Here is a 25,417-nt window from a genome sequence, read left to right as displayed (position 1 = left end):
TAGAGCAGGGTCGGCAAACGGGGGCCCACAGGCCAAACCTGGCAGGTCGACTATTTTTGTATCGTCTGCAAACAGAATGATTTTTAGATTTTTAAAGAGCTGGAGGAGAAAAAAAATCAAAGGAAGAGTGTGTGACAATTGAAAACTAGATGCAACTCACATTTCACGTTGATAAGTAAAGTTTTATTGGCACAGATGCGCCTGTTCATTGACGTGCCCTGCAGGGCTGCTTGCCTACAGCGGTGGAATAATTAGTTGTAACAGGACCGTCTGGCCTGCAAAGTGGAAAATATTTGCCGTTTGGTCCTTGCTAGGAAGTTTGCAGTCCCTGGTCTAGAGAATCGAGGGTGCAGGCGCCCTGGCTCCAGCCAGTCGGGGCTGAAGGTCGCCTCCTTTGCTCTTTTCTTTGCAGCCCCCAGAGTCTCCGGCATCAGAGGGGCTGTTCCCTCCAGCAGGGTGGCTCCCAGCCACTGCCTCTGGAGGTTCCGGAGGGTCCAGTGAGGGCACTGGTGGCCTTGGTGCCCGGCAGGCCGGGCCAAATGCCGATGTGCCACTGCCGGCCCCCTGCAGAGACCACCCGACTTCCCCACTGCGGGCAGGGTGCCCAGCCCTTGGGCCCAGGTCTGCCCTGCAGGCCACAGGGGCGCCCAGCATCCTCCTGGCTCTAAAACTCTGGAGAAAATAGGCTTGTGGCCTCTTGCCAGAGCCCCTGGAGGCAGCACCTCTGGTCCCCGTCTACCTGACAGAGGCTGCAGAGGGCTGCCCTCTCCCGCCCTCTCCCGCCCTCTCCGCTGAGCACAGCACCCTCGTCCCACTTGCAGTCTGCGCTCTGTGTTCACTGTCAAGTTGAGATAGAGTTTCTTCTCCGGGATGGTCTTCCTTCCCCGTCGCTGACGCTAACCCTCATCAGCCCTCTGTGCACGGGAGGAAAGCCTCGTGGCCACCTGCTCCCTGCCTGACGCGCCCTGCAGTGGGGGGCGCCCGCCGTGTCCCCGCCCCGGCGCCGGGGGAACGGCCCTGCCTTCCTGGTGGCCAGCGACCATCCCCGCCTACAAAGGGGGTGAAATGGATAAGGATCCAGCAGAGCTCTGGGTGCAAATGGCCCTGGTCCCTCGGGCTCTGGCCCAGCCCAATCCAGGGCCCCTCCCCACCCTCACCCCCACCCCCTGCGGCGCTGTGACACTTGGGGCCAGGTCACCCCCTGGGGGGCCGTCCCGGGCTCTGTGGGTGTGGAGCAGCCTCCCTGGCCCCACCCCCTCGATGCCACGAGCCCCCAGTGTGACAGCCACAGACGTGCCCAGGCATTGGCACGTGTCTCCTGGGGACAGGATCAGCCCCAGCTGAGGGCCCTGGCTGACCTTCCTCTCCTCGGGGCGGGGTGGTTAGCATGGCTGAACTTTCTGGACTCTGGGAGTGCGGCTTCGTCAGCTCAGTTTAGTCCCTCTCCCTCAGGCGTGTGTGCGAGACCTCGCATCTGCCCGCCACCTTTTCCTACTGAAGGGCAGTTTTCGTGGCCGTGGTCCACGGCCTCGGGGTTTGGAGTCCCTTAAGCACGACAGATGCTAGCTATTGCCAGAGCCATGAAACCGCGCTTAACAGGGAGCGAGGGATGGACCTCTGGGGCTGTGGGTACGTCATCTCCATGTGCCTCTCTTCTCCGGGGCAGGGGCTGGGGGGCTGGGCCGACAGCAGGGTTGTGGGAACCAGGGCTCTGCGGGGCGTCGATGTATCTGCTCTGTAGGAACCGGTCCCCCTTCGGGAGCTGGATGTTGCACAGGTGACTGCCCCCGAGGAATCTGAAGTTCTCCACCAAGCCCGTGGGCAGAGAGGCCCCGATGCTGGGGTCGCTCGGGGTATGAGGGAGCCGGGCCCTTGCCCCCATGGGTAGGAGGGGCGCCGCGTCCCGAGTGGACCCTGAGCATCCTCGGGGCGGGCGGCACCCACACTCACACCCAAAGCAGCACCCAGCAGCTCCTGGGAAAGCGCACCCTGATGACAGGGCCGCCCGTTTCTTCCTCCTGGACTCCCGCCGAGGGATCTGGACCACATGGCCCTAGCCCCGTGGCACGTGGATGAACCCCTTGCTTCCCGGGCTTCTGGGCACATGGCGGAGCTGGTAGTGGAGCCGGGGCTGGGCCGCCATGCGGAGTGGAGGTCGGTGGACGGAATTAGAACCCAAGCCCGTGGGGCCGGGGCAGGCGGAGACCAGCCGAGTCCCTGGGGGGAGGGCGAGGGGCGGGGCTGCAGGGCTGCTCTGGGCCCCAGAGGAGGAGGCGGCAGCTATAGGGACAGGAAGGCAGATGGAGGCGTTTACAGCTTCTAGGAGGGGGCGGGGACCTCCTGCTGGCTTCGTCCTCCAGTGTGGGAGGTGTGGGAAGAAGAACACACACGACTTGGCCTTCCATTCCCACCCCCTTGGTCTGGAACAGTGCTGCCCCGTGGACAGACCTCGAACACACGATGCTCAGTGAGAGAAGCAGACGCAAAAGGCCACGTAGTGTGTGATTCCATTGACGGGAAACGTCCACGACAGGCAGATCCACAGAGACAGTGGGTTCGTGGTTGCCAGGCGCTGGGGAGAACTGCTAAGTGGTACAGGGTTTCTTTTTGGGGTGATGAAAAGGTTCGAAAATTGATTGTGGCGATGGATGCACCGCTCTGTGAGTGGAGGTGGATTGTAGGGCGTGCGAGTTATAGCTCAGCGAAGCTGTTAAAGAAATCCTACCGCCTGGATTACCAGATTCTCAGCACCCAGGGTGTGGGTGGGTCCACGGGGTGCACTGGGGATGTGGTGCTCACCAAGCAGACCTCCCTTCCTTGGTCCACAGACACTAGGGAGCCTGTGAAGCAGGAGACGGCGTTGGGAAAGGGGTTTTGGAACTGGGAGGCCCCTTTGTGGGCCATGGGGGGACCCGTGGGGGCAGCTCCCGGAGGGTGTCTGCCGTCAGTGGGACACGTGCGTCTCTCTCTGCCGGTCCTCAGGCCTTCCTCATACAGGGACAGTCATCGCATCGTTGATCTTCACCGTGGAAAATTTATACCCATGGCTGGGGTTCTGGGTGAACCGTGTCATATTACGCAGCCACAAAAATGGTTTCACTATTTATTGGTGTGGAAAGATGGGCATGGCATTTTGGGTGGAAAAACTAGGTTTTCGATCATGAATGTATAATCCCATTGTGTGTGTGTGCGTGTGTGGTGGGGGATTTGCCCAAATGTTGGTCAATATTAGGTCTGCGGGGTGGAATTTGGGATACCTTAAAAACAAGGAATCTACAGGGCCTGAGATCAGAGCTGGCAGTGAGCAAGTCCCCGACCGGCCATGTGCATCCTCACGCCTGCCTCTGGTCACATGCTGCTGCTTTTGTTTTGAGCGGTCCCTTCCCTCTATCCGCGCTCGCTGGGCTCCCCCCACCCCGCTCTGTCTCTCTCCAGCTTTACTGATGGCTCTTGCCTGCATCAAGCTCTGACTCTGGGCCTCGTGACCTTGCGAGGACCAGGGAGAGGTGAAGTGCATCCGCCGGGGGGTTCTGGGAGATGCCCTCTCCGTCCGCGCGTGTCCCGCAGGCTGGCGGCCTCCCCCAGGCGGGTGTCCGGGGCTCTGCTGTGGCTGCAGGGGCCACCTCCAGAGGCCTGTGCTCCGTTTCCAAGAACAGAATTCCGTGGGCACGTGCTCAGCCGGGCAGGCTTTGTAGTGGGATTACTAACCAGAGAGATCAGAGGGCTGCTCCGGCTTCACTGGAGAAAATGAAGTGTGCACACATCAGCCTTTTTAGGTCTGAGCTCGAATTAGTCCTGTAAGACTGCACGCCACGTTGGATTAGCTCACGAGGCCCTCCCAGCTCCCCCAGTGGGTGGCGCCGGGTGAAGCCTGACAACGGCTTCTTTCCTCCACCGAGGGCGCACTGGCGTCCCGGCCACCCCGCAAGGTGCAGGAGATGACTTCGGATTAAACAGAGCGAGAGAGATTTAGAAGCCGGCTCGAATGGCTGGGAGCCCGGCGCACTTAGCTGGTTTTCTGCCAGCTGTCTGGGCCGCCGCCTGCCATCCCTTAGCCTCCGGGAAAGTCTGCGCCCCCATGGCTTCTGCTGAACGTGGAAGGCGGGTAGGCCCGTCCCCAGATGCACGTGGGACACCCCACGTCCCCCCACTCCCGCATCCAGGGTGGGAGGCCTCTCCTGAAACCCGCCCCCCCCCCCCAGCCCCAGCCTGGGCCGTCTTGAACTTCACTGCTGTGAAATGTGAACCAAACTGTTTCCGCTGCTCCAGAACGCGTGCCTTCTGTTCGGTAACGCTGCCGCCTGCTCTGGGCGATTAACTTGGAGCCCGAGGGGAGGTGACAGAAGGTGGGGTGACGGTGGGGCCCGGGCGGAGGAGGGCAGGAACAGAGCTGCAGCCCGGACGCTCCTCGGGCCCACCCGCCTCCGCGGTGCCGGCCTGCGCGCTGCTGCGCCTCGCTGGCTCCCTGATTTATGGCGCTGGTGGTGGCCGGTGCGCGGGGTTCGCAGTCAATTGCCGTATAAAATGTGCTTCCCCTGGAGCCTCCCCCCAGAGCTTCCTGTCACTCTGTCCCTGGCAGCGGCTTCAAGCACAGATGCGCACAGTAGCATAGCGGGGAGGGTCGGAGCGGAGAGCACGGTGCCATCGCTCTGACTTGCGGCTCGGTTTTGTGTTGGCTTAAACTCTGACCATCTAGAACAGGTGCCACCGGATCTGGAAGGACGGGTCTCAGGCAAGGTCTCCCCACGGCACAGCAGCCTCGTGCGGCCTGGGCATTGGCATCCCTGGGGCCCCCCCCCACCCCCAGTGCCGGGAGCCCCTTCGCTTCCCCAGTCGTGGTCTGGTGCCCCCTGGGGCAGGTCCTGGATGAGAGCCTGGTCTAGAGGGCGGGTCGCGGGCCGTTCTTCCGCCTTCTTTTTCACTGTCACTACCCACCCTCCGCGAACAGAACACTTTTACACCTTCTTCCTCATTGCCCCTCCGTGAGATTCTAACACCGTGCATACACCACGTGTCTGTTCAAAGACAGTGAGGCTTTTCTGCCCCCAAGAAGGAGTTTTCACCCCCTTAGGGGCAGCGTCCCCCGAGCGAAAACACCCCAGAGGATGGGTCTAGGGGAGCAGCCTTGGGGGCAGAGAAGAGGGGCCCCCGCCAGCTCAGACGTGGGCAGGACTTGAGTGCTTGGTGGGCCCCCTTGGGGAGGGACTTTGCCCGGCCCCGGGGTTCAGAGGCCACCCTGCTCCCCGCTGCCGTGGCTGGGAGGGCTGGTGGGAGTTGCCCGTGGCCCAAGCCCCTCGAATACAGCTTTGCAGCTGATGAGCCTCCCGTTTGTCTCTTTGGAAAACGCTTGCAAAGAATCTCAAGCGTAGTTGCAGGCCTCCCCCTCCCCCACAATTGAACACACCAGCCCATCGTGTCTTCCCTGCTCTCCTGGCTTCATGGGGTTCTGAGCGCATCCGCAGAGCGCTGGCGCCCGCTGTGGTTCTGGGAGATCCGGTGGCTCAGCTCGTGGCCGACATCAGCTCTCCCCAGGTGGGCGATGGGCGGGCATCCCAGCCCCCCTCGGCCCAGAGCCCCTGTCTCTTCCTTCCTACTTCCCCTCTTGTCCCCGCGCCTGGGGTTGTCTGCCTGGGTTGCAGGCAACTGTGTTCAGGCTTCGCGCTCAGAGGGTGGGCCCTGGAAATGCACACGAGTGCTCACACGTCAGTCTCTCTGGAGCGGGTGCTGCCCGCTCATCACGGTGCAGCTTCCGCCGGCCGCCTCCCCGGTGGGTTCCCAGCTCTGGATGGTCCCCACTGGCAGACACGTGGCCACACAGCTCTGGGAGAAGGGTGCTGGCCGCTGCCGGGCTCACTCACACTGACGGGCCTGCTGCCCCTTGTCGCATGGCTTTGCCGCTTTTCCTGGTGGAACTGGGAGCTTGTGATTCAAATCCACAGATCAGAGTTTGTCCCCCTTGGCACTGTGGACCCTGGGGCTGAACCATCTCTGGGGGCCGTCCTGGGCGCTGCGGGGTGTGGAGCAGCCTCCCTGCCCCCACCCACTCAATGCCAGGAGCTCCACCCCCAGCGTGACAGCCACAGGTGTCCCCAGACATCGCCCAGTGTCCCCTGGAACGGCTTCCCCCTGGGTGAGACCCCTGGGCTGGTGAGGTTCCTCGAGGGTCACCTTCACCCTGCCACAGTCTCCAGCGCCTGTCGCCCGGGGATGCCACCTGCAGGTCCGCTCCAGAGGGCAGTGACCTGCTTTTTCCTTTTCGTTCTACTTTCCTTACACCACATGTGTTGAGTCCACAGTCTCAGTCTGGGCTTTTCTGCCGTCCTGCTGTGAATGGAGTTTGTTTCTTGGCCGTGGTAAACGCCTTGTGGCTTCGGATGATGAGGTTTTTAGAGAGGTCAGGCGGGCTGGCTCCCCTCGGAGCCTGGAGAACAGAGGGGGAGGGAGTCCATGGGTCCTGGTCAGCAGGAGGGGCTGTGGGTGAAGGGAGAGAGCTGAGGGGCTGGCGGGGCCCTCGGGCAGAGCAGCCTTGGGAAGTGCCTGGCACCTAGGGCCTGGGTTTATCATCATCCGCGCAGAGGGGGAGGTGGGAGGGCCCTTCACAGCGGGCGGGAGAACTGTCTAGGCTGCCGGGCTGCAGCCACAGTGCCACACGGAAGAGGCTTCCTTTATGCGGAGGAGGAAAGAGAGTGACCTTGCGGGGGCCGGGGCGGGGGCGGGGGGGCAGCATCCTGCAGATCAAAGGCCTGTGACCTTGCCCAGCCCTGGGAAGCAGCCCCGGGAGCCCTGCGCCTAATGGTTTTGTTTATGAAGCGCTTCCGAGGGCTTCCAGTGGATTTCCTAATGAACTGGTTTGTTATCTCGTCCCCCCGCTGCAGTGCGGGTAATTACATCAGAAACGGGGCCGGCTCTGGTCCTGACAGATGCAGGCTCCTGGGAGGGTGGTTTCTGCCCCGTCTCTGGGTGCTTAACACTGTGTGGGCGGAAGTGCCCCCTGGCCCCGGGATTGTTCCCTAGGAAGCATGTGTGTCGCTCCCACCTCAGCATCTGCTCAGCGCCGGTCATCTGCAAGTTGCTGGGAGACGGGAACAAGTCGGCGAGGTGCAGAGGAGGACACAGATGAGGGGCAGGACGCCCAGGAGCGCTCCGACCCAGGGAGACCGCGAAGGGCACAGCGGGCGGGCAGGCAGCGTCAACCAGCAGGGGCTTCTTGGGGGGCAGGGCGGTTCTCGACCTTGGTGTATTCAGGTCACAAAATGCCATCAACAGGGGAGGGGTGCTGAAAGCAACAGGAAGGCGTCCCCGCCCTGCCCTGGAGGCCAGAGGTCTGAGATGGAGGTGTGGCACGGCTGGCTCCCTCCGAAGGCTCCAGAGGACGGTCCTTCCTGCCCCTTCCAGCCTCTGGCACGGCCGGTAATCCTTGGTGTCCCTGGTTTGTAGACGCATCACTCCAGTCTCTGCCCATCTTCATGTGACCCTGTCCCCATGTCCGGGTCCAACTTCCCCTCTTCTTATAAGAGCCTCAGTCATTGGATTTAGAACCCACTCTGCTCCAGCGTGACCTCACCTTGGCCAACTTGTCTGCAAAGACCCTCTTTCCAAATAAGGTCTCATTCTGAGGTCCCTGGCGGACGTGCACGGGGGACACTGTTGAGCCCTGTCCCCTGGGGAGCAGTGGGGGAGGAGCGTTATCCACACCGAGGAGCAGAAAGTGGGCTGGACGGGAGGGATAGTTTGGGTCTGGGTTGTAGGTGCGGTGCCCGCGGGGCTGGCAGCAGAAGGGACGTGGGGCTGCCCGGCCACGCTGTCCAGCACGAAGCCACCGGCCCACGCGGCCCTTTAACCATGAATTGTTTAAAGTGAACTCATTATGTGTCCTGTACCTCGGTCACATCAGCAAGTGCTAGTTCATAGCCACGTGGGCCGGTGGTGATCTCGGGGACAACGTAGACGTAGGACATTCCCACTGTGCGAGGAGGCCCCTCGTGGAGGTGCCTCGGGCAGCGAACATTCGGGGGTCTGCAGCTCGGGGCCCAGCCGCAGCGAGCCGTGGGCTGGAAGACAGGCCCGCTCCTGGCCCGGCCTCCCCACGTCGGGTCTGCACTCCTGAGGCCTCCCGGGCCCGGCCGGCCTCAGCCCGGCCGGCCTCACCCGCACACAGCAGGGCAGGCAGGAGCCCCGAGAGCAGGGAGTCGGGGCTGCGGCCTCACCAACCACAAAGCTGTCGGGGATGATCTCAGTGAACCATGTTTAATAGTCTTTAGGCTGGTTGCTGGGCCTCCTGTCTCCCACTTTGTCATCTGACATGAGCAAACTCTAATGTCTGTTCAGCCTTTTAGGAAGAGGTGGTCTCCTAAAGCTTGGCGCTATTTAAATCAGGGGAAACGTGGCAGATGAGCCCCCCAGGCTCCGGGTCCGCCCGGCCTTGTACTCTGTACCCAGCTGCCTGTGTGTGCCGAGTGGCCCCAGGCAGAACGCAGTTCCCAAGGGGGAGCGAGGGTGTTCCTGGCATTGTCGTTGGTCCGGCAGTGACGCTTCCACCTTTGCTGGGGTGACCAGCCGTCGGTGCCACATGCCTCAGCTCAGATCAGAGCACAAGGGGCCCGACGGTCGTGGCAGAGCCCTGCTGGGAGGGAAGGGGGCCTGGGGATGGAGGGGTGGGGGGGTGGGCAGAGGAGCAGGGCTGTGACACGGGCACTCCAAGGAAGCTACCGGCCGTGCTCAGCCTGGAGCAGGACTTCTCGACCTGGGGATCCTGGGGGGCTGTTGCCCCCGACAGATGTACTGTACAATGTGTGCATTCCCCTAGGAATCAGATTCCAGCAGGTTCCCCAGACCCCTAGCCACTGGCCCCTGGTGGAAGAGGGCAGGGCAGGTGCCTGCAGAGGCAGGCTTCCCTTCCAGGCTGCGTGGAGTGGTCCCCAGTGAGCTTTTTGTAGGGGCCAGTGAACGTCTTATCGAAGCAGAGAATGCCTCCTGGTTCGGCACAGTGAGTCTTCACAAAGTGCCCCCAGGGTCCTTCCTGCCCGGCGTCCGGCAGCACAGGGGGTCTTACCCTCAACAGAGGATCTTGGGGGACCTGGGGCTGCCGGCTTCCTGCTCCTGCTGCAGCCCCAGACCCCAGTTCTCCACTTCTGTGAGACGGGGCATTCCTGTACCTGGCGTCGGGGGTGACTTTGGTCGTCCGCGAGGCCGTCGAAGTTCCTCTCCCTTCCGTGATGGCTCCTGCAGCCGAGTGCACAAAGCCTGTGGTGGGGAGGCCCATAAGGATGTTGAGAGGTTTTCTATCAGAATTGGTGTTTTGAAGACTGTGGACTCAACACGTGGTGTCAGGAAAGTAGAACGAAAAGGAAAAAGCAGGTCACATCCATCAGGAAACGAGGGAAGCAAAGTTAACAGTCACTACAGCCAGGTTTGTATTAACTTAATATATGTGGGTGCTTAAACAGGTAGTAGGAGATTGGAAACAACCTAAATGCCCACGTGCGGGATGGGCCATCTGGGCACTGGAGCACCGTGCACCCCCAAGAGGGGTGCGGGGGCTGGTTACGCCCTGCATCTCGGGGGAAGGCACCGTGTAAACAGTGACTGGAGGGGCTCTTCTCTGGAGAGGAAAAGACATCTGCATTGTGTGTTGGGATGCAGAGTCTGCACCCGGAAGGAGACTCCGGAAAGTGGGAACAGCGGGGGGGGGGGCGGGGAGGGGGGGGTGTCTGCTGCCCTTTGTTCCCCAGACTCTGCGCGCTGCGCGCCGTGAAGTCCATCCTGAGCTCTGTCTCTGTGTGTGGCTCGGGGGGGGGGGGGGGGGGGCGGTGAACAGCTGCCGGGGGATGGGAGCCCTCGCTCTCCTCTGTTGAGGGTCTGCCCAACTCCCGGGGCCTCCACGTTCTTTAGATCTCAGGCACTGGGGGGCCCAGATGTCAGCCTGGAGTTGTTAGGCTCTGTGGAAAGTTTTTGTGTGTTTGCTCCCCAAAGAGCCCCCCAGCCGTGCCTTCAGAGGATCTTGTCTGAAGCCCCGCCCAGGGAGACCCGCAGACGAGCCCTCAAAGCCACTGGGGACAGGCCAGGGTGGGGGGGGGGGAGGGTTGCACGGGGAGAGGGGTGGGTGGTCACTGGAGTCTCCTTTCCCTACTGTTTGGGCTTGGAATTTGGGCGAGTTTTCCTTTTGAGCTGAGATGTTAAAGGAAGGTCTGGCTTTCAACGTGGTTTTCATTTTCTCTCATTACACTTTCCCAAAGCACACCGTTTTATGTGATTTCAGTTTTGCATGGGATTATTATGGTTTGTAAAGCATAATTCCTTAGGCACTGAGAATAGAGTAACACGCTGGGGAATCAGACACAGAGAACAGCCCCGCTGCCTTTCACTGTCCGGGTGAGTGGGAGGGGAAGGGGCCAGAGAAATAGGAGGGAGGGGTCTTGCTTTAGGATCGGGATGCCCCAGTACTGGGAGCTTTCGGGGCGTTATCTCATTTCAAACCCTGATTGCATGAGGCCGGACCTCCTCCCCTAAAAGGGTCTGTCATGATGACTTTCTCACATCTTGCCCCAGCCCTGCTTCCGTAGGCAAGACTGCGCCAGCCTCCCAGGGAAGATGCAGGGCGCATATCTGAGCCCGTGGGTTGATAGTTTCTTTACAGGTAGCAGAATGCTTGCAGAGGGGCCCCTGGATCCAGTGGGACCAACTCCAGCACCATCAGCAGCTGGGCGCGTCCTTGGAAGCGAAGAGGATGGTGGGGTGATAGAAAGAGCATTCGCTCCCTTTCTGTTTAAACGCCCTGCTCTGACCTTGTGTTGGAGGGACGCATCCTCTGGGCACTTCCAAGAAAAGAGCAGGGCAATGACATTTTCTGAGACTTTCCACGTCTGAAAATAGGGAACAAAAAAAGAGAAAAACACCTCAATGGAAAGGCTGACCATGGAATTTGAGGTGCTCTCCCAGAAATCTCTGCTGTGGACAGGGGCTGACAGTTTGGCTGGGTATTGACGTCTCCTCGGGTGATGGTTTTCCCTCAGAACTTCGAGGGCCTGGCCCGCCTGTGGTCTTCATTCCCTGCTGTGGCACAAAGCCAGCTGGTTTTCCGATTCCCGACCCTGGGCAGGTGATGTGCATTTCTCCCTTCAAGAAGCTTCTCAGATCCTCTCTTTGTGTTCTGAAGTTTCTTTATTATGTACTTGGCGTGAGCCTGATTTTAGCCACCTGACATTCCTTGGGCCCTTGCGGCCTGGAAACTAATGATTCCGGGAAATTTTCCTACCTTACTTCATAGGTGGCTTTCTTTTCAGTCTCTCTTCTGTTTCAAACTCCTGTCATTTAGGTGGATTTTCAGATCTCATGATCCCCTTTCTTTATCTTTTCCTCCCTCTTTTCTACTTTGTCTTGTTTTGTTTTGTTTTGTTTTGTTTTGCCACAGGATCTTAGTTCCCTGACCGGGGATTGAACCCAGGCCCCCGGCAGTGGAAGCGCTGAGTTCTAACCGCTGGACCGCCAGGGAATTCCCTGTCTTGTCTTTTTTATCTGTTTCCTGAGGGAATTCCTTGACTTTCTCACTCAAACTTTCTATCAGTGCTTTTTTTTTTGTTGGTGTTTTTAATGTCTGCCCTTTTTTGTCTTCTGTATATTCCTTTTTGTAGGCTCTGTTCTTGTTTCATGAGGCCACGTCTTTTTTTTTTTAACTTTTTTTTTTTTTTTAATTAATTTGTGCGGCATGTGGGATCTTAGTTCCTGAACAGGGATCAAATCCACACCCCCTGCAGTGGATGTGCAGAGTCTTAACCACTGGACCACCAGGGAAGTCCCGAGACCATGTCTTTTATTTCTGAGGATATCAATGAGTATTTTAAACTCTTCTGGAAATTGGCTTCTCTGTCTTTTCTTTCGCATTATATTTTCCATTTGTTTCAGTCTCCACAGACCACAGTAGATGCTTGGCACTAATAATTATGAGTGGGGGCCATGGGGCTTGGCAGTAATGATTGTGAGTGGGGACTCTGACACTTGGCAGGGGTGATGGTGGGTTGGGTCTCTGAGGCTGGTGGCAGCTCTGGACACAGAGCAGGTCTTTTTCGCTTGAGGCTATGCCGTGGGGTGACCGGGGGGGCTGGGGTCTCCCAATGTCAGCATCTTTGGGTCCCTCCCCTTGGACTGGCCAGGTTGTGCAGGGAAGGGCTTCCCGGCCTCCTGCCTCGGGGGAGGATGTGGAAGGGGGTGCAGAGGGCGGCCGGAGCCTGTGCCACCAGGTTCAGCATGGACGTGGTCCCTTACCCCTGGTTCTGGGGGCGGCGTCCCCACGCGGGCAGGGTGGGTAGGGGAGCAGGGGTTAGCACCCTCCCATGGCCCTCGCCCCGACCTCCGCAGTGTAGTGCCCCCCAGCCCCCGTTTCCGGAGGGCCCGGGTGTGCGTTGGCTGTGGTGGCCGGTTTCTCTGCTGGCCCAGCCCCCCTGCGCCTGCGTCCCACCCCTGCTGGCCGCTCGCCCTGTCCAGCCTGGGGGCGTTTCTTTGTCTCCTTTCCCTCTCCCTGGGCTTGATGATGCGCCTTTCTTACAAGTCCCTGAGCTGTGGTTTCAGGAGAAGAGGAGATAGCAGCTGTGCACAGCCCCATTTAGACCCCGAACAGCTGGCCCGTGGTGCTTGCCTGTCCCCACGGTGCCGTCCTCCCGCCGTGCAGCCGTGGGTGCGGGGTGGCTCAAGGGTGAGCCTTCATGGGCCCCTGGAAGGGTCAGCAGGTGGAGGTGGATGTCACCAAGGATCAAGGCCGGGGATGAGTGGGAGTGGGTGAGGGGAACAGAGGAATGGGACCGGGGGGCCCCCGCTGCCCTCTTCCACCTGAGGCCCGGCTCCCCTCGGGCCCAGGGGCTCAGAGGCTGCGAGGCTCCTTCCCCAGAGGATTCGGGAGTCCCTGGGAGGTGCCACTGCCCCATACCCTTGGTGTGGGGCGCCCGGTGCCCGTCCACTGGTTGCCGTGGGCCCCCCAGCTCGAGCCGAGCGCTCCTGGGCCCAGGGGCCACCCGCCCTGAGCGCCACGACATTCTAATTTCTATTTTTTCATGCTTTGGTGAGAAAAAAAAAAACTATTTGTCTTTGCGTGGGGCTCCTGCTTTGATAACCAGAGACAAACCTCCGCCCTACCCTGTTTTCTCATTTTCCTCAAACTTAGAATCGGGTCCTGGGAGACCCGGGCATGAATGTCGCCTGTTTGTTGTGTCAGTCTTCCAACACGGGCGACAGCCTCCCGGCTCCCGGCTGGGTGCTCAGATTAGGCCCAGAGCCCCTGAGCTCCACGGTCATAACTCTCACCATTTGTCATTTGGAAGTGACAAGTGTGCGTCTTACTGAGCCTCTGGCGGGTGCTGTCAACACCCTCAGCCTTCTGTATGGGGCTGTGATGGGATGAAGCCATGGGTGGGGCCTCACATAGGCTGGCATTTATGTCACAGGAGGCTCCCTGGGTAATGGCCCAGGCCCCAGCGGCCGGGGTGCTGCCCTGTGAGGCTCCTGCTGCCCCCGACCCCTCCCTGCCCCCTCCTTCCCACCCCCCTCTGTCTGTTCTCTCCCCCCCACCCCCCGTATTCTCCCCCCTTCCCTCTCTGCACCCCCTCCTCGTGCAGAACTGGAGTAGGATGGCCACGTGCACACCGGGGTCCTCGGGGACCCTGGCGAGTCCATGAGGGTCAGTTACTGGGGTGTGAGGAGGCAGGAGGAGGGCCCAGGGCCTTAACTGGGTAAAGAGCGCCCGGAACTGGAGGGGCAGGACCATAAGAGCACACAGTAGGTGCTTGTTCCTGGCAGCCGAGAGGAAGGCTCGGGCGGACCTCGGATGGACGTGGCCCTTCTCTGCCCCCGTGTTCCTGCCCCCTCGTGTGTGTTTATTTCTCCCCATCTCACTGTTAGCTGCTGCAGGGCCGGGCCCGGCGCTGGGCCGTGAGGCCACAGCCCTTCAGCCTGATTAGTTCGGAGCATGTAATGGTTCAGACGTGGAAGACAGACTGTGTGAGCTAAAAGTGAGAAACCATTTTGCTCTGGGATTTTATGGCTTCAATTGCTGGATCTAATCTAAGATCAGTGCCTTTCTTTTTAAACAACCAAAACCTTGGGAAATTGAAGCCCTTAAAGTATGCTTCCACTGCGGGCCAGACTGTTAGGAAGCTCTAGGAAGTCTTATATCCATCCTGCCTGGAACTTGGGCCACATCTTGGACGTGTCTCTGAGCTGCATACAGAATGTGACTGCTGGTAGGTGTAACGTATTGGGACGGGTTCAGTAAGAAAAAGGGCCCACCTGCACACCTACCACCATGAAAAATAGAAGAGAAAGTCACCCCCAAGGCTGGCCCTTTTGCATCTCCTGCCATAGGCCCTGGCAAGGTGACCAAGGATCTGACCCCTTCATTCCTTAGGTGTCATTTCAGGGAACTTCGTTACCGCGTTCCTCCATTTATGAGCGCCTGAGTTCATTAAAACGGAAAACTGGGACTTCCCTGGCAGTCCAGTGGTTAAGACTCCACGCTTCCACTGCAGGGGGCACGGGTTCGATCCCTGGTCAGGGAACTAAGATCTCACATGCTGCGGCGTGGCCAAAACAAAACAAAACAAACCAGAAAACCTATGTCCGTCCCCGGCACAACGTGTGAGATCCGTGGCTCGGGGTTAGGAGCTGGTGCCTCTGTAGGAAAGAGACTTGGCGACCCCGGACAGCATGGGGCTGGTCCCTTTGTTGGGCCCCCGGGTCCCCTTTGAAGTGGGGTCTGGGCCCGGCCCGGCTGGGGGTGTGCATAGCTGGCCCAGGCCCACTGCTCAGGTCCCCAGGGGCTCTGGTGGGGGGCACGTTCCCCTGAGAGTGGTCGGCTCGGGCTGCAGGTGTGCAAGCAGGTGCAGCCTTGAGGAGGTGGAGCCCGAGGCCAGGCCTCCGTGTGCCAGGTTCTAGGTGCTTCCTGGCACCTGGTGAGAGTCGGATTTTGGCAACAGGTGGTGGGGATGTACAGCTTGCTGTGCTCAGTAAAAAGTGGGACTGCAATAAGTTTCCAGGCAGACACCTGTCTTCTGTCGGCTCAGGCTGCAGAAATATGGTACCGGGGACTGGGCGGCTTAAACAACAGGCATTTATTCCTCACACTTCTGGAGGCTGGGAGCCTGAGATCAGGGTGCCACTGGGGTCAGCTTCCCGTGACCGCCAGCTTCCTGCTGTGTTCTCACCTGGGGGCAGCAGGGGCAGGGGTCAGATCTGTCTCTGTTACTCTTCTGAAAAGGACACTAGTCCTATAGGATTAGGGCCCCACCCTTATGACCTCATTTAACCTTCATCACCTCCTAATTCCTTCTCTGCAGATACAGACACACTGCAGGGTCAGGGCTTCAAGATACCTTGTGAAAATGATTCTGTGACTTAATCAAGGTTTGGTAAACTCTGTAAAGGACAAGATAGTGGATATTTGTGGATTTGAGGGCCATCCAGTTGCTGTGTAACTGCTCAGCTCTGCTGTAGCAGCACCAGTGTGGCCGTGGGCAGGGCCGTGTGCCGGGCTGTGTGCCAATAAAACTTTATTTACAAAAACAGGTGGTGGGCCAGATTTCATAATCTGCCCACCCCCAACCAACTTAAATGATATACCTGCTCAGTAAAGAGGTTTAGAAAAACAAATACCACAAAATTGTTTGACACCCCCCCCTCCCCCCCATTGAAAGAACCGTGGTTGGTTTTGATGAATGCCCTTGACTTTCCCTAAAGGTTTTTGGTCACGGTTGGGGCTTTAGTGTATTCTGGACTGTGAGTTTTGTATTTCTTCTGACAACAGATCCATCGTAAGACCGTTTCTGTAGTTGAATCGGTGCTTTGGACCAAGGCTCACCAGGCCCACACAGGGCCGTCGGGTGGCTCTGTCACCTACCCAGGGGGTCCACAGAGGTTGACCCGTGTGGTTAGAGTTTTCCTGAGGCCTGTGCATGCGTGTGTGCGTGCGCACGTTTTTCTCTGTGTGATGAAGCAGAGACGGTCTTTGTCTGGATTTTTCACATCCTTGGGAGGGGAGGAAAGGGCCTCGCTGGCTCGCCGGTGGTTTGTCAGGGCTGCGCCCTTGCCCTCCTTGCCAGCCTTTTGCTCGGCAGGCAGCTGGTGTCTGCTTCTGGGGGGCATCCTGTCCCCCCTCCTCTTGGGGGGCGTGCGGGGGCGGAGCTCGTGTCTCCTCTCCACTGTCACTTTAAACAGCTCGTTCCTCCCGCGTTAATTAACTTGGCGCCAGCAGCTCCACCGGGGGCCCCGTCAGGGGCTCTTTGAGGTGCACTTTTCGGGGCTGTCAGGCCCCCCTTGATGAGAGGCTGCGTCAGAGAGACAGTTCTGCTCTGAGCGTCGGGCTGCCGCCTCCCTCTGCTCGCGTCACCCGGGGAGACCACCGTTCCAGGCCCAGAATCTGGGGGTGGGGCTGAGCCAGTGGGGGCCAAGAGCCCTGTGGGCGGGAGGCCGACCCCCAGCCAGGCGGGCAGGCCCAGGGTGGGGACCCACAGAGGGCGCAGCCTGTCTCGCATCCTTAGAGGCTGGTGCTGGGACCCAGGCCATGCCCAGCGCGTGTCCCCCCCGAGCCCCCCGCCTCTTCCTTTACGCCTTCTGTCCCCAGATGGCCCCTCGGCGCTAACGGGATCACCAGCCACCCCGCCTTGGCTGATTAGAGCAGGATGCTCAGCGTCCTCATTACCTAGCAGCTCGTGGAGCGGGAGCCCTGCCCCACGCGATTCTGGTGGCTGAGTCTTGAAGGTACAGAGGGCCCTGGGGTGCGCTCAGGCCTCCTCCCTCCCCTTCGAGCCCGGTTTCCCCATCAGAACTAATAGCCAGGCCGGGTCCCGGGGAGAGCACACTCCGGCTGGTCTCCGGCTGGTCTCCGGCTGATGGGGCTGCTGAGCTCCGGAGCTACAGAGCAAGCAGCAGACACTCAGCCTTAGTGACTCCAGCAGGTCCTCAGGAAGGTCTGGGAGCCCGCCGGGCTGGAGGGGAGGACGCAGTCCCTCCCCGGGCGCTGCCCTGAGGGTTGTGCCCCAAGCCTCCGGCCTCCCGCCCTCCCCCCCTCCCTGAGCCCCATTTCCAGGACGGCCCTGCAGCTCAGAGCCCCCGTGCTTACTCGCAGGCCCGAAGTGAAACAGCGGCGTGGGCAGTTCTGCTGGGCAGGGGCCACAAATCAGAAGGTACTGGTGCAGGGTCCATGGGGGGTGGTTCTGGCGCGCTCAGCCCCTGGAAGTTGCTTTTAGGTAGCCGGATCTTTTCGCTGGTCTTAGCAAATTCTTTTGCCAAACTGTGAGCTGAAACAAGGTGATGGGTCTGTGGTGCTCAGCTGCTTAGCCCACGGAGGTGACTGTTGCCGTGTCCTGAACCGGGGCTGTCCCTCCTGTCCCCCACGACCCAAGGGGCCTTGCCTTTTTCCCACCGTTTCCTCCCTGGTGCCCATGCCCCCCCACACCTCGGTCCCCACCAGCGACAAACCCCACCGCAGCCAGAACCCCACGGAGACGTGAGGGTGGGTGTTCCCAGCCCTGCGCCCTGGCTGGGCGAGGGGCGCGGGCCGGGCTCCGAGACACAGACGATGTGCTCCGGGTCCCCTCCATCCCCTCCACGGTGCACACACGTGCTTTTTTTAATTGCTTAAGGAAAAGCAATTGCAAGGCCGCTTGATACAAATCCCTTAAGCTGCTGTTGGTGTTGACGCCAGGGAGGCCGTGGCCGGCCAGGAATCTGGAACCCAGGCACCATCTGTGCCCTCGCCACTCCACAGCCAAATTACACCGCCAGCCTTTCTCTGCTGCGCAATTTCTCATTAACTGAATTGAGTTTGTGGGGAGTCGCTGGGTCATAAATATTCCCTCCCACTTGGTGTGGTCAGGCTATTGCTGTCCCCAAGCTGAGCTCCCGGATGCGGCCTGGGAGCGGGCAGGATGGGGGCGCTGGGGCTGCAGGAGACGCCACGGGACCCGCCCTCAGCAGCCTCAGACTCCAGGTCATAAATATCTCGATGTTTCTGAGCCAATTGAGGGAAGTCGGGAGGGGCTTGTCGGGGCAAGATACATAATCACTGCATTCGATTAAGTCTTTTCCTTCCGCTTCCTTCATTTCCTTTGAGAAAGTGGCAGTGATGGGTGGTTGTAAACAGAGGCGAGATGTGCATTTAAAACGGAGACACGTTCATAATGTCCTTTGAAATTGCAGGGGATGAAAAATAAACGCATACGCAATTCTAAATACATAACACGCACGCACGCACACACACACACACGCACACACGCAGCCCGGAAAAAAAAAAATCCAGAGACACTTTTTAAGCTGTGGTTTGGGGAACAGCTTAAAAAGGGATAAACCTGTTTACCTGACGGGGGCGTTTGGAGTCAGAGCTGCAGGGGCTGCAGTGCGGATGTCCCTGAGGGGTGACTGCCGCGGCCTCCTGTCGCGATGCTCAGGACAGGTGTGTCCCGCTTAAGGAGGCAAGGACAGTGCCCCTTCAGAGGGAGGCGAGCTCGGCCCCCCAGGGTCAGGCCCACCCCGAGGTCCCCTGTGGAGCCGTCCCTGGGGAAGCTCATCTCCCAGAAGGTGGCTGCCCGGTGCTGCTTTGTCCTCTAGAGTCTAGACCAGGAGCCCGCAAACCTCGGCCTGTGCCACATCCGGTCCCCTGCCTGTTTTGTAAATAAAGTTTTATCTGCACTCGTCCACACCCATTTGTTTACGAGTCGGTCTTGCTGCTCCCAAGTGCCGACAGAGCTGAGAGATTGTTAACAGACATCAGTGACCCGCACAGCTGGAAGCATCTATACTGCTTGGTCCTTTGTGGGCAGCTCGCCAGCTCTGCTCTAGACCAGTGGTCCCCTCGGTCCCTCCTTCCCTCTTGCTCTTGGCCTTAGCCCGCAGGTAACTAGGACACCAGGGCTGTCTGGTTTCCTCCCCTTGACCGAGGGCTCGCCGTCCCGAGCCCGGCTTCTGCAATCCTTGCCTGGCTTCTCTGGCCCCCAACTCCTCTGGGACAGCTGCAGCGCCTCCTGCACGAGGCCCAGTCCTGGGGGCCACCGTGACCCCGTGGCATGGAGGGACAGGCTCCTGGAACGCGGGGTTTGCGTGTGGAGACGTCTTGCAGGGTCTAGACAGCAGAGGACGGGGAGGAAGGACCCCATCTCAGCCCGTCCTCGTTATGCTGTGTGTCCCGCGCTTGAAGCTCCCGGGCACAAGGAACTCTACTAGCCAGGCCAGCATTGGCTTGAGGCGAGTTCCGGCCGCCCTGGGGCCAGGTGCTTAGTCTCCTGGGTCCCCAGCCTCCTCTCCCGAAGCCCAAGGCAGGGACACGGGGGCAGGGGAGCACCTTCTCCAGATCACATTTGTTTCCTTGTTTGCTCTTTGGGGGCTGACAGCTTTTTCCCTCTTCCTAACTAACCTTTGGAATTACCGCTGTTATAAGACATTCCACATGCATTTTACCTGGTCGGGGGTGCGCGTGTCTGACAGGAGGGAGATTTTGGTTTGAACTGACTCGAGGCGGCCGAAGCTCAGGGCATGTGGCCTCGGCTCCTGAGCGGCTGGGGGCACCGTGGTGGACCACGTGCAGGTTGGGGGGGTGCGACTCCGTGGGGAAGGCCAGAGGCTCCCACTGGGGGGATGCAGCAGCCTCCCCTTCCCCCGCGTCGGGATGAGAAGACCCCCTTTCCTGTCTCGTGAGGGAATTTCTAGGGAGGATGGGGTAGGCTCGAGGTGCCCCGCGTGGTGTGGGGTGACTGGCCCGCGGGCTCAGTGGTCTCTCTCCTGCCCGCACGCAGTGCACATGCCGGAAGGACATGGTCAAGATCTCCATGGACGTCTTTGTGCGCATCCTGCAGCCGGAGCGCTACGAGCTGTGGAAGCAGGGCAAGGACCTCACGGTGCTGGACCACACGCGGCCCACGGCCCTGAGCAGCCCCGAGCTGAGCACCTGGAGCGCCTCCCGGGCCTCGCTCAAGGCCAAGCTCCTCCGCAGGTGAGTCGCCCAGCGACCCCGGCCCACTGCTCCCCGCTGGCGGGGGCTGCAGGCTGTCCCCCCACCCCCTCTCCTCTCCTCTCTCCTCCTCCTCCCCCTCCCCCTCCTCTTCCTCCTTCCTTCTCCCCTTCCCTCTCCCCCTCCTCCATTTCTCCCTCTTTCAGAGGCAGAGTGTTTCTCGGGCCTGACTTCCTCCGCGGGCTGTTGGGGACTCACCGCCGTCGCTGCCTGTGTTGTCAGGGGACTCAGGCTCCCACCCGCTCCTTGTCTGCCAGCTCCTGGGAGGTGGGCCCTTTTTGCCCTCTCGGGACCCCACACACCGTGCCTCTCAGGCTTCCGGCTCACTATCCCACTCTCCCCGGTGCGAGAGCCCCGTTTCTGCGCCGGGACCATGTGGCCCTTCTTGACTCTGAGCTATGGCAGGAGCCGTGGGGCACAGGCCCCGAGCTCCCTCCATGAGAGCCACGCCCCTGCCCCTTTGCGTCTGTAGATGCTTGTTCTGGTGCCTCGGATAACGTGTTGCTTGAATCCGCGGACACAGAGGTGACTACAGAGACCTGTCCCCCAGACGCCCTCTGCCACCCCATTCCATCTCAGAGGTCCCCCTCCCGGCCCACCTTCCACCCAGCATGGTCCCTGCCCGGCCGCTGCCTGGTGTCCGGCGAGGAAGGAGAGGGCAAAGTGGCCGCCCCCTCTTGGCGTCTGTGCCGAGGCCACAGGGATGTGGGTGGCGAAGCTGGGGAGTGAGGGGCAGTGCCGTGCGGCCTTGGAAGCGTCCGACTCCATCGTGCTCTTTCTCTGGGAAACGTCCAGGCTCTCGGGGCCTGAGCTGTCTGTGGACAGGGTTCAGACAGATTCCTTCTTGGTGCCCAAGGAACGGTCGACAGGTCCTCGCCGGGCCTGGGGTATAGCTGGAGCGGGCGGGGCGGCCCAGAGCATCCTCGTATTGGTGTTAGGGCTTCAAGGGCTCAGCGGGCTCTCCCTTGACCACTTGGCTCCACGGCGTTCGCCCTGGACAGTAAGACATTCCGTAAACAATGAGCGAGGCGAGTCTCAATAAAACTTTATCTATGGACACTGGAGTGGGAATTTCATATCATTTTCACATGCCACAAAATATTATTATTCTTTTAACTTTTGAACCATCATGCTTAGCTTGTAAACATCATGCTTAGCTTGTAAACATCATGCTTAGCTTGTGGGCGGCACAAACAGGCTGCAGTCGGATCTGGGCCTCGGGTGAGGTTTCCATCTGTAGCCCTTGGTCACTGCTGGCGGGTCTTGTCCCCATTGGTCAAGGATGGCGCCTCCCCCAGGACCTGGTCCCTGAGGGGTGGGGCCTTGGCCAGTGCATCCTTGGTGGCACCCCAGCGCTCTGCAGGAACTGGGAAAAATCATCCTGGCCAAGCGGTCACGCCCAGCCCAGAACCTTCTCCCCGCTGGGCCTGTTCTCCTTTCTACGCGCCCTCACCTGCGTGTTTTCCCCACCTGAGGCCCCTCTCTGAGAACGTTCTCTCAGCTCCGGGATGCTTTCCCATCTGCTCCTGACAGCCTACGTGAAGGTGTCTCTCTTTTCTGATTTCTTTTGTTGTCTCTCCTTTTGACTCTCCGCTCTCCTGTGTGTTCCTCACGAAAAGCATCTTCTTGGTGAGGCTGGTCTGCTGCAGCTCCCGCTCTTTCCCGGTCTTTCCCGAGGGAGGGAGCGGAGTGAGCTGGCTGGCTCCCAGGCCGGATCCGGCATTTGCATAATGGTTGATTGGTGATGGCTCAGACTAATTGGTCAACAGAGTGACTGCCAAGGACTGGGGCCTCATTCCAGGATGGATCGGGATTAGAGGCTGTCAGAGGAGCCTGCCCAGAGGAGGGACCTGGCCGCCGGGCCTTGGCCGGAACCTTCTGTGCACAAAGAGCCCCGTACCCCCTCCCTGTCCCCTCGTCATGTTGCACAGCACACGTCCTTTCTGGAACGTCCCTCTCTCCCACCTCCCCTCCCTGTGTGCCGACCTGGGACTGAATAACAAATTAAGTCGTGTTCCCAAGGATGCAATTTTCTTTAAAGCCTTTAGTATGTAAAATAAGGCTGATTCCCCCACCTTTTTAAAAAGTCACTGGTTGGGGGAGCTTTCTCTTAAGAGGCTGATTGGGGACTCACATTTGGAGGCTCAATGCCAAGCTGGAAGCCGCTGCCCCCACCCCACCCCCAGTGGCAGTGGCCCTCAGGAGTCCCTTGTGACTTTCTTTCCTGGCCACGTGGCCAGCTGTGCCTGGTCTCCAGGGCTGCCGGCTCCCCTGAGCCTCCCCTGTTGGAGAGTTGGTTTGGGGGCAGGGGCGGCACCACCCTAGCATCCTTGCCTCGGCCGGATAGGGGATGGGGGCAAATCTGGCTCTGTCCCTAGCCCAGGGTCTCCCCTCGGCACTGCTGACATCCTCCGTGGGCGGCTGTCCCAGGCACTGGGCGGGGTTGAGCAGCAGCCCCACCCCCGCCCACTTGATGCCAGGAGCAGCCCCCCAGCGAGACGACCACAGATGTCCCCAGACATCCCCCAGTGTCCCTTCCCGAGGGCTTGGCATTGGGGTGGGCTCCTCGTCTGCCTGCTGTGGGCACCCTCCCGCGCCCCCATCCCTGTGCAGCCTTGCCTTCTCCTTTGGGATGCTGCATCCATTCCTTGGTCCTCACTCAGACGGGCTCAGCCAGGCCCCCGCCCCTCGAGGGCCCAGCCTTCCTGACGGCCCCCTGCACCCCGCCCCAGATGTCACCTCAGAGGAGAGGCAGGTGTTGGCTCCTTTGGGAGAAAATGGCGCCCTCCTGTGGATTTACCTTCCACGCCTAAATCTTGTCAGGTGAACTGACCCCGCCCCGTGCCAAACAGGGCCCGTAACCTGTGACCTTCTTGTCCGTGCCGTGTGGCCCCCTCGCCGTCGCCGCCAGGTGGGACCCCAGCCCAGCTGGCATCTTCGCCTTGCTCCCCTCCCCTGCTCCTGCCTGCCTGAGCAGCCTTCCTCCATATGCAGACTGTGTTTTCTTCTCGGCTCCTGATTATTTCCAAGGAGAGCTTCAAGGAATGCTCCGCGTTGCCCACGTGTTCCAGCAGGTGTGTGCTCTGCTGGACACTCACACGCACCCTGTGCAGAGCATCTGCGCAGCCGGGCTTGGAGGGAAGTGGGGGAGGGGAAGCGTGCTCCTCTCCGGACCCACGGGGCCCCGTCCCTCCCCAGCTTCTGCTTCTCCCCCTGGCGGGACCTCCAGCTGCCCACGCAGGAGGCTAGAGCCCGCTAGCCCTGCTCGCCCAGCCCAGCAGCTCCCGCCCACTACCTCTCCACCTCCCGTCCTCTGTCACCACGGAAACAAGGAGCCAGGGAGCACATCCCTGCCCCCTCTGCTGCCCCCAGACCCGCGAGGAGCCAGTCTGGTCTCCCCTCTCCCCCTGTGCCTGATGCCCCGGCCAGGCTGTACACGACTGTGCCTCCGACCCACTCCTTCCAGCCACCCTGACCCTGCCGCGCTCCTGAGCCCTTTCCCCCAGTGCAGCTCCTGACCGCCCAGAAGGGGCCGTGACTGTGGGGCCTGCCAGCCCCTGCAGCCCCAGGAGCTTGTGGTCCCTGTGACTTCACCAGAAAACCCACTGAACGCCACACCTACTCGCTGTGGGGCAGGGAACGCTGGAGGAAGGGGCTGCGACTCCTGGCCAGGAAGCCCCAAGTGCCCCCCGGGGAGTCAGAAGTTCTGGGCAACAGCCCCGCCTTGGGATGCCCAAGGGGGCTGTGTGCCCTGGGCCCCTCAGTGAGCCCCCTCACTCTGCCTCTCCTGCCACCTGAGGTCCAAGGACACCTGCTCCCATCTTGGAAGTATCAGTGTAGGGATTTGGACTCAGTACCAATACTTGATTCTTATCATCTTCACCAAGTGACATCCTGTTAAGCCTGGCAGGTAAAGTGCACGTTTGTGTCCACCCTCCTCTGAAACGCCACGAGAACGACTGTAAAGCAGGGACAGGGAAGAGGAGGGGGGTGAGCAGCCTCGGCAGACTCTGAAGGAAGGAAAAGATGGGCAAGTGACACCTGACTCTGCAGCACAGAGAAAACTCGAGTCCGTGGACCTGCAGACGGGGAGCGGGCTGGTTCACGCCACAAGGCCTGGGACTCAGGCACGGGCGCCTGCTGGGGCGGGGACCGCGGTGTGCTGGAGGCATCGCTGGGCTCAGGGCCTCCTCCTCCACCCCATCCCCCAGCAGAAGACGCTGGCCCTACTGCTGGTGAGATCGGACCTGCCAGCCTCACATATCCCCAACCGCGGGGCCGGGTCAGAGTGGCCCAACAGAACAGAGCCACACGTGATATCGGGGGTCCCCCGTGAAGTGACAGGGCTCCCACCTGCCCGCTCCCCTTCTAGGAGCCCTGCTCACACACAGCTACCAACAAACATCTTAGTCCCTTGTACATCACAGCCAGGGGTCCCTAAACCCTTGAGGAAACTCAATGTGAAAGAGTCTCAAACAAAAAAAAGAAAACCGGGACCCCACAGGAGAGGCCATTCAGTGAGCAGAAGAAAACTAACTTCTCCGAGAGGGCAGGTGACTTGGCATTTATGGAAGAATCTGCTGTATAAACAAAAAGGCTTTTAGGAAAGAGATGGCTCTTGGACATTTAAAAGAGAGCAAAGGACTTTGCTGGTGGCGCAGTGGTTGGGAGTCTGCCTGCCAATGCAGGGGACACGGGTTCGAGCCCTGGTCCGGGAGGATCCCACATGCCACGGAGCAGCTGAGCCACAACTGTTGAGGCTGTGCCTTGTGTGCCACCACTACTGAGCCTGTGCCCTGGAGCCTGCAAGCCACAACTGCTGAGGCCCACATGCCTGGAGCCTGTGCTCCGCAACGAGGGGGGCCGCCGCGGTGAGAGGCCCGCGCACCGTGGCGAGGAGTGGCCCCCGCTCGCTGCAACTAGAGGGAGCCCATGCACAGCAATGAAGACCCAACGCGACTAAAAAAAAAAAATGTAAAAGAGAGCAAAGGAAGGTAAGAGGTGGGTTGGGAGCCAGCTTGAGGAAATCTAGAATGCAGACTTTTCACAACTCAGGTTAAACAGAAGATTGCAAAGCCTCTGGAACAAACAAACAGGTCAACGTAAAGAGTGAGGGGCCCAAACAGCACTGGGCTTGGCGATCATGATGCTACAAGCTAATAGGCAAAGGAAAAGGGTCTTAAAGGTCAGGAGAGCAATCATTTCAGCCCAGAAATACCCAGCCAAATTACCAACTTCGTATGGGAAGGGAATAAAGATCTTTTTAGACAAGCAAAGTCCCAGGTTCCCCCTCCTTTCTGAGAAAGCTGCTGGAGGATGTGCTCCAGCTAAACAAGGGCATCAACCAAGGAAGACATGGGGTCAAGGAAACCAGATCCAACTCAGGAGAGTCCAAGGCAGTCTCAAGATAAGAGGAGGGCCTCGGGGTGTCAT

The 25,417-nt window shown here is 60.0% G+C and overlaps 1 protein-coding gene across 5 annotated transcripts in view; it reads left to right on the top strand.

Moving 5' to 3' along the window:
• The window catches only part of KDM4B (lysine demethylase 4B), a 141,054-nt gene that overhangs the window by 88,009 nt on the left and 27,628 nt on the right, over positions 1-25,417 (top strand). For 3 of the 5 annotated variants that reach the window (XM_036846843.1, XM_036846838.1, XM_036846839.1), the window contains exon 10: positions 19,770-19,966. In XM_036846843.1, the coding sequence (XP_036702738.1) occupies positions 19,770-19,966 (197 nt within the window). The other 2 variants (XM_036846841.1, XM_036846840.1) reach the window with 2 other exon arrangements.

The sequence above is a fragment of the Balaenoptera musculus genome, chromosome 3 (genome assembly GCF_009873245.2).
Source record: "Balaenoptera musculus isolate JJ_BM4_2016_0621 chromosome 3, mBalMus1.pri.v3, whole genome shotgun sequence".
NCBI classification, from domain to species: domain Eukaryota; kingdom Metazoa; phylum Chordata; class Mammalia; order Artiodactyla; family Balaenopteridae; genus Balaenoptera; species Balaenoptera musculus.
The sequence above is the reverse complement of the archived record's forward strand: the minus strand, read 5'-3'. Positions and strand labels throughout refer to the sequence as shown.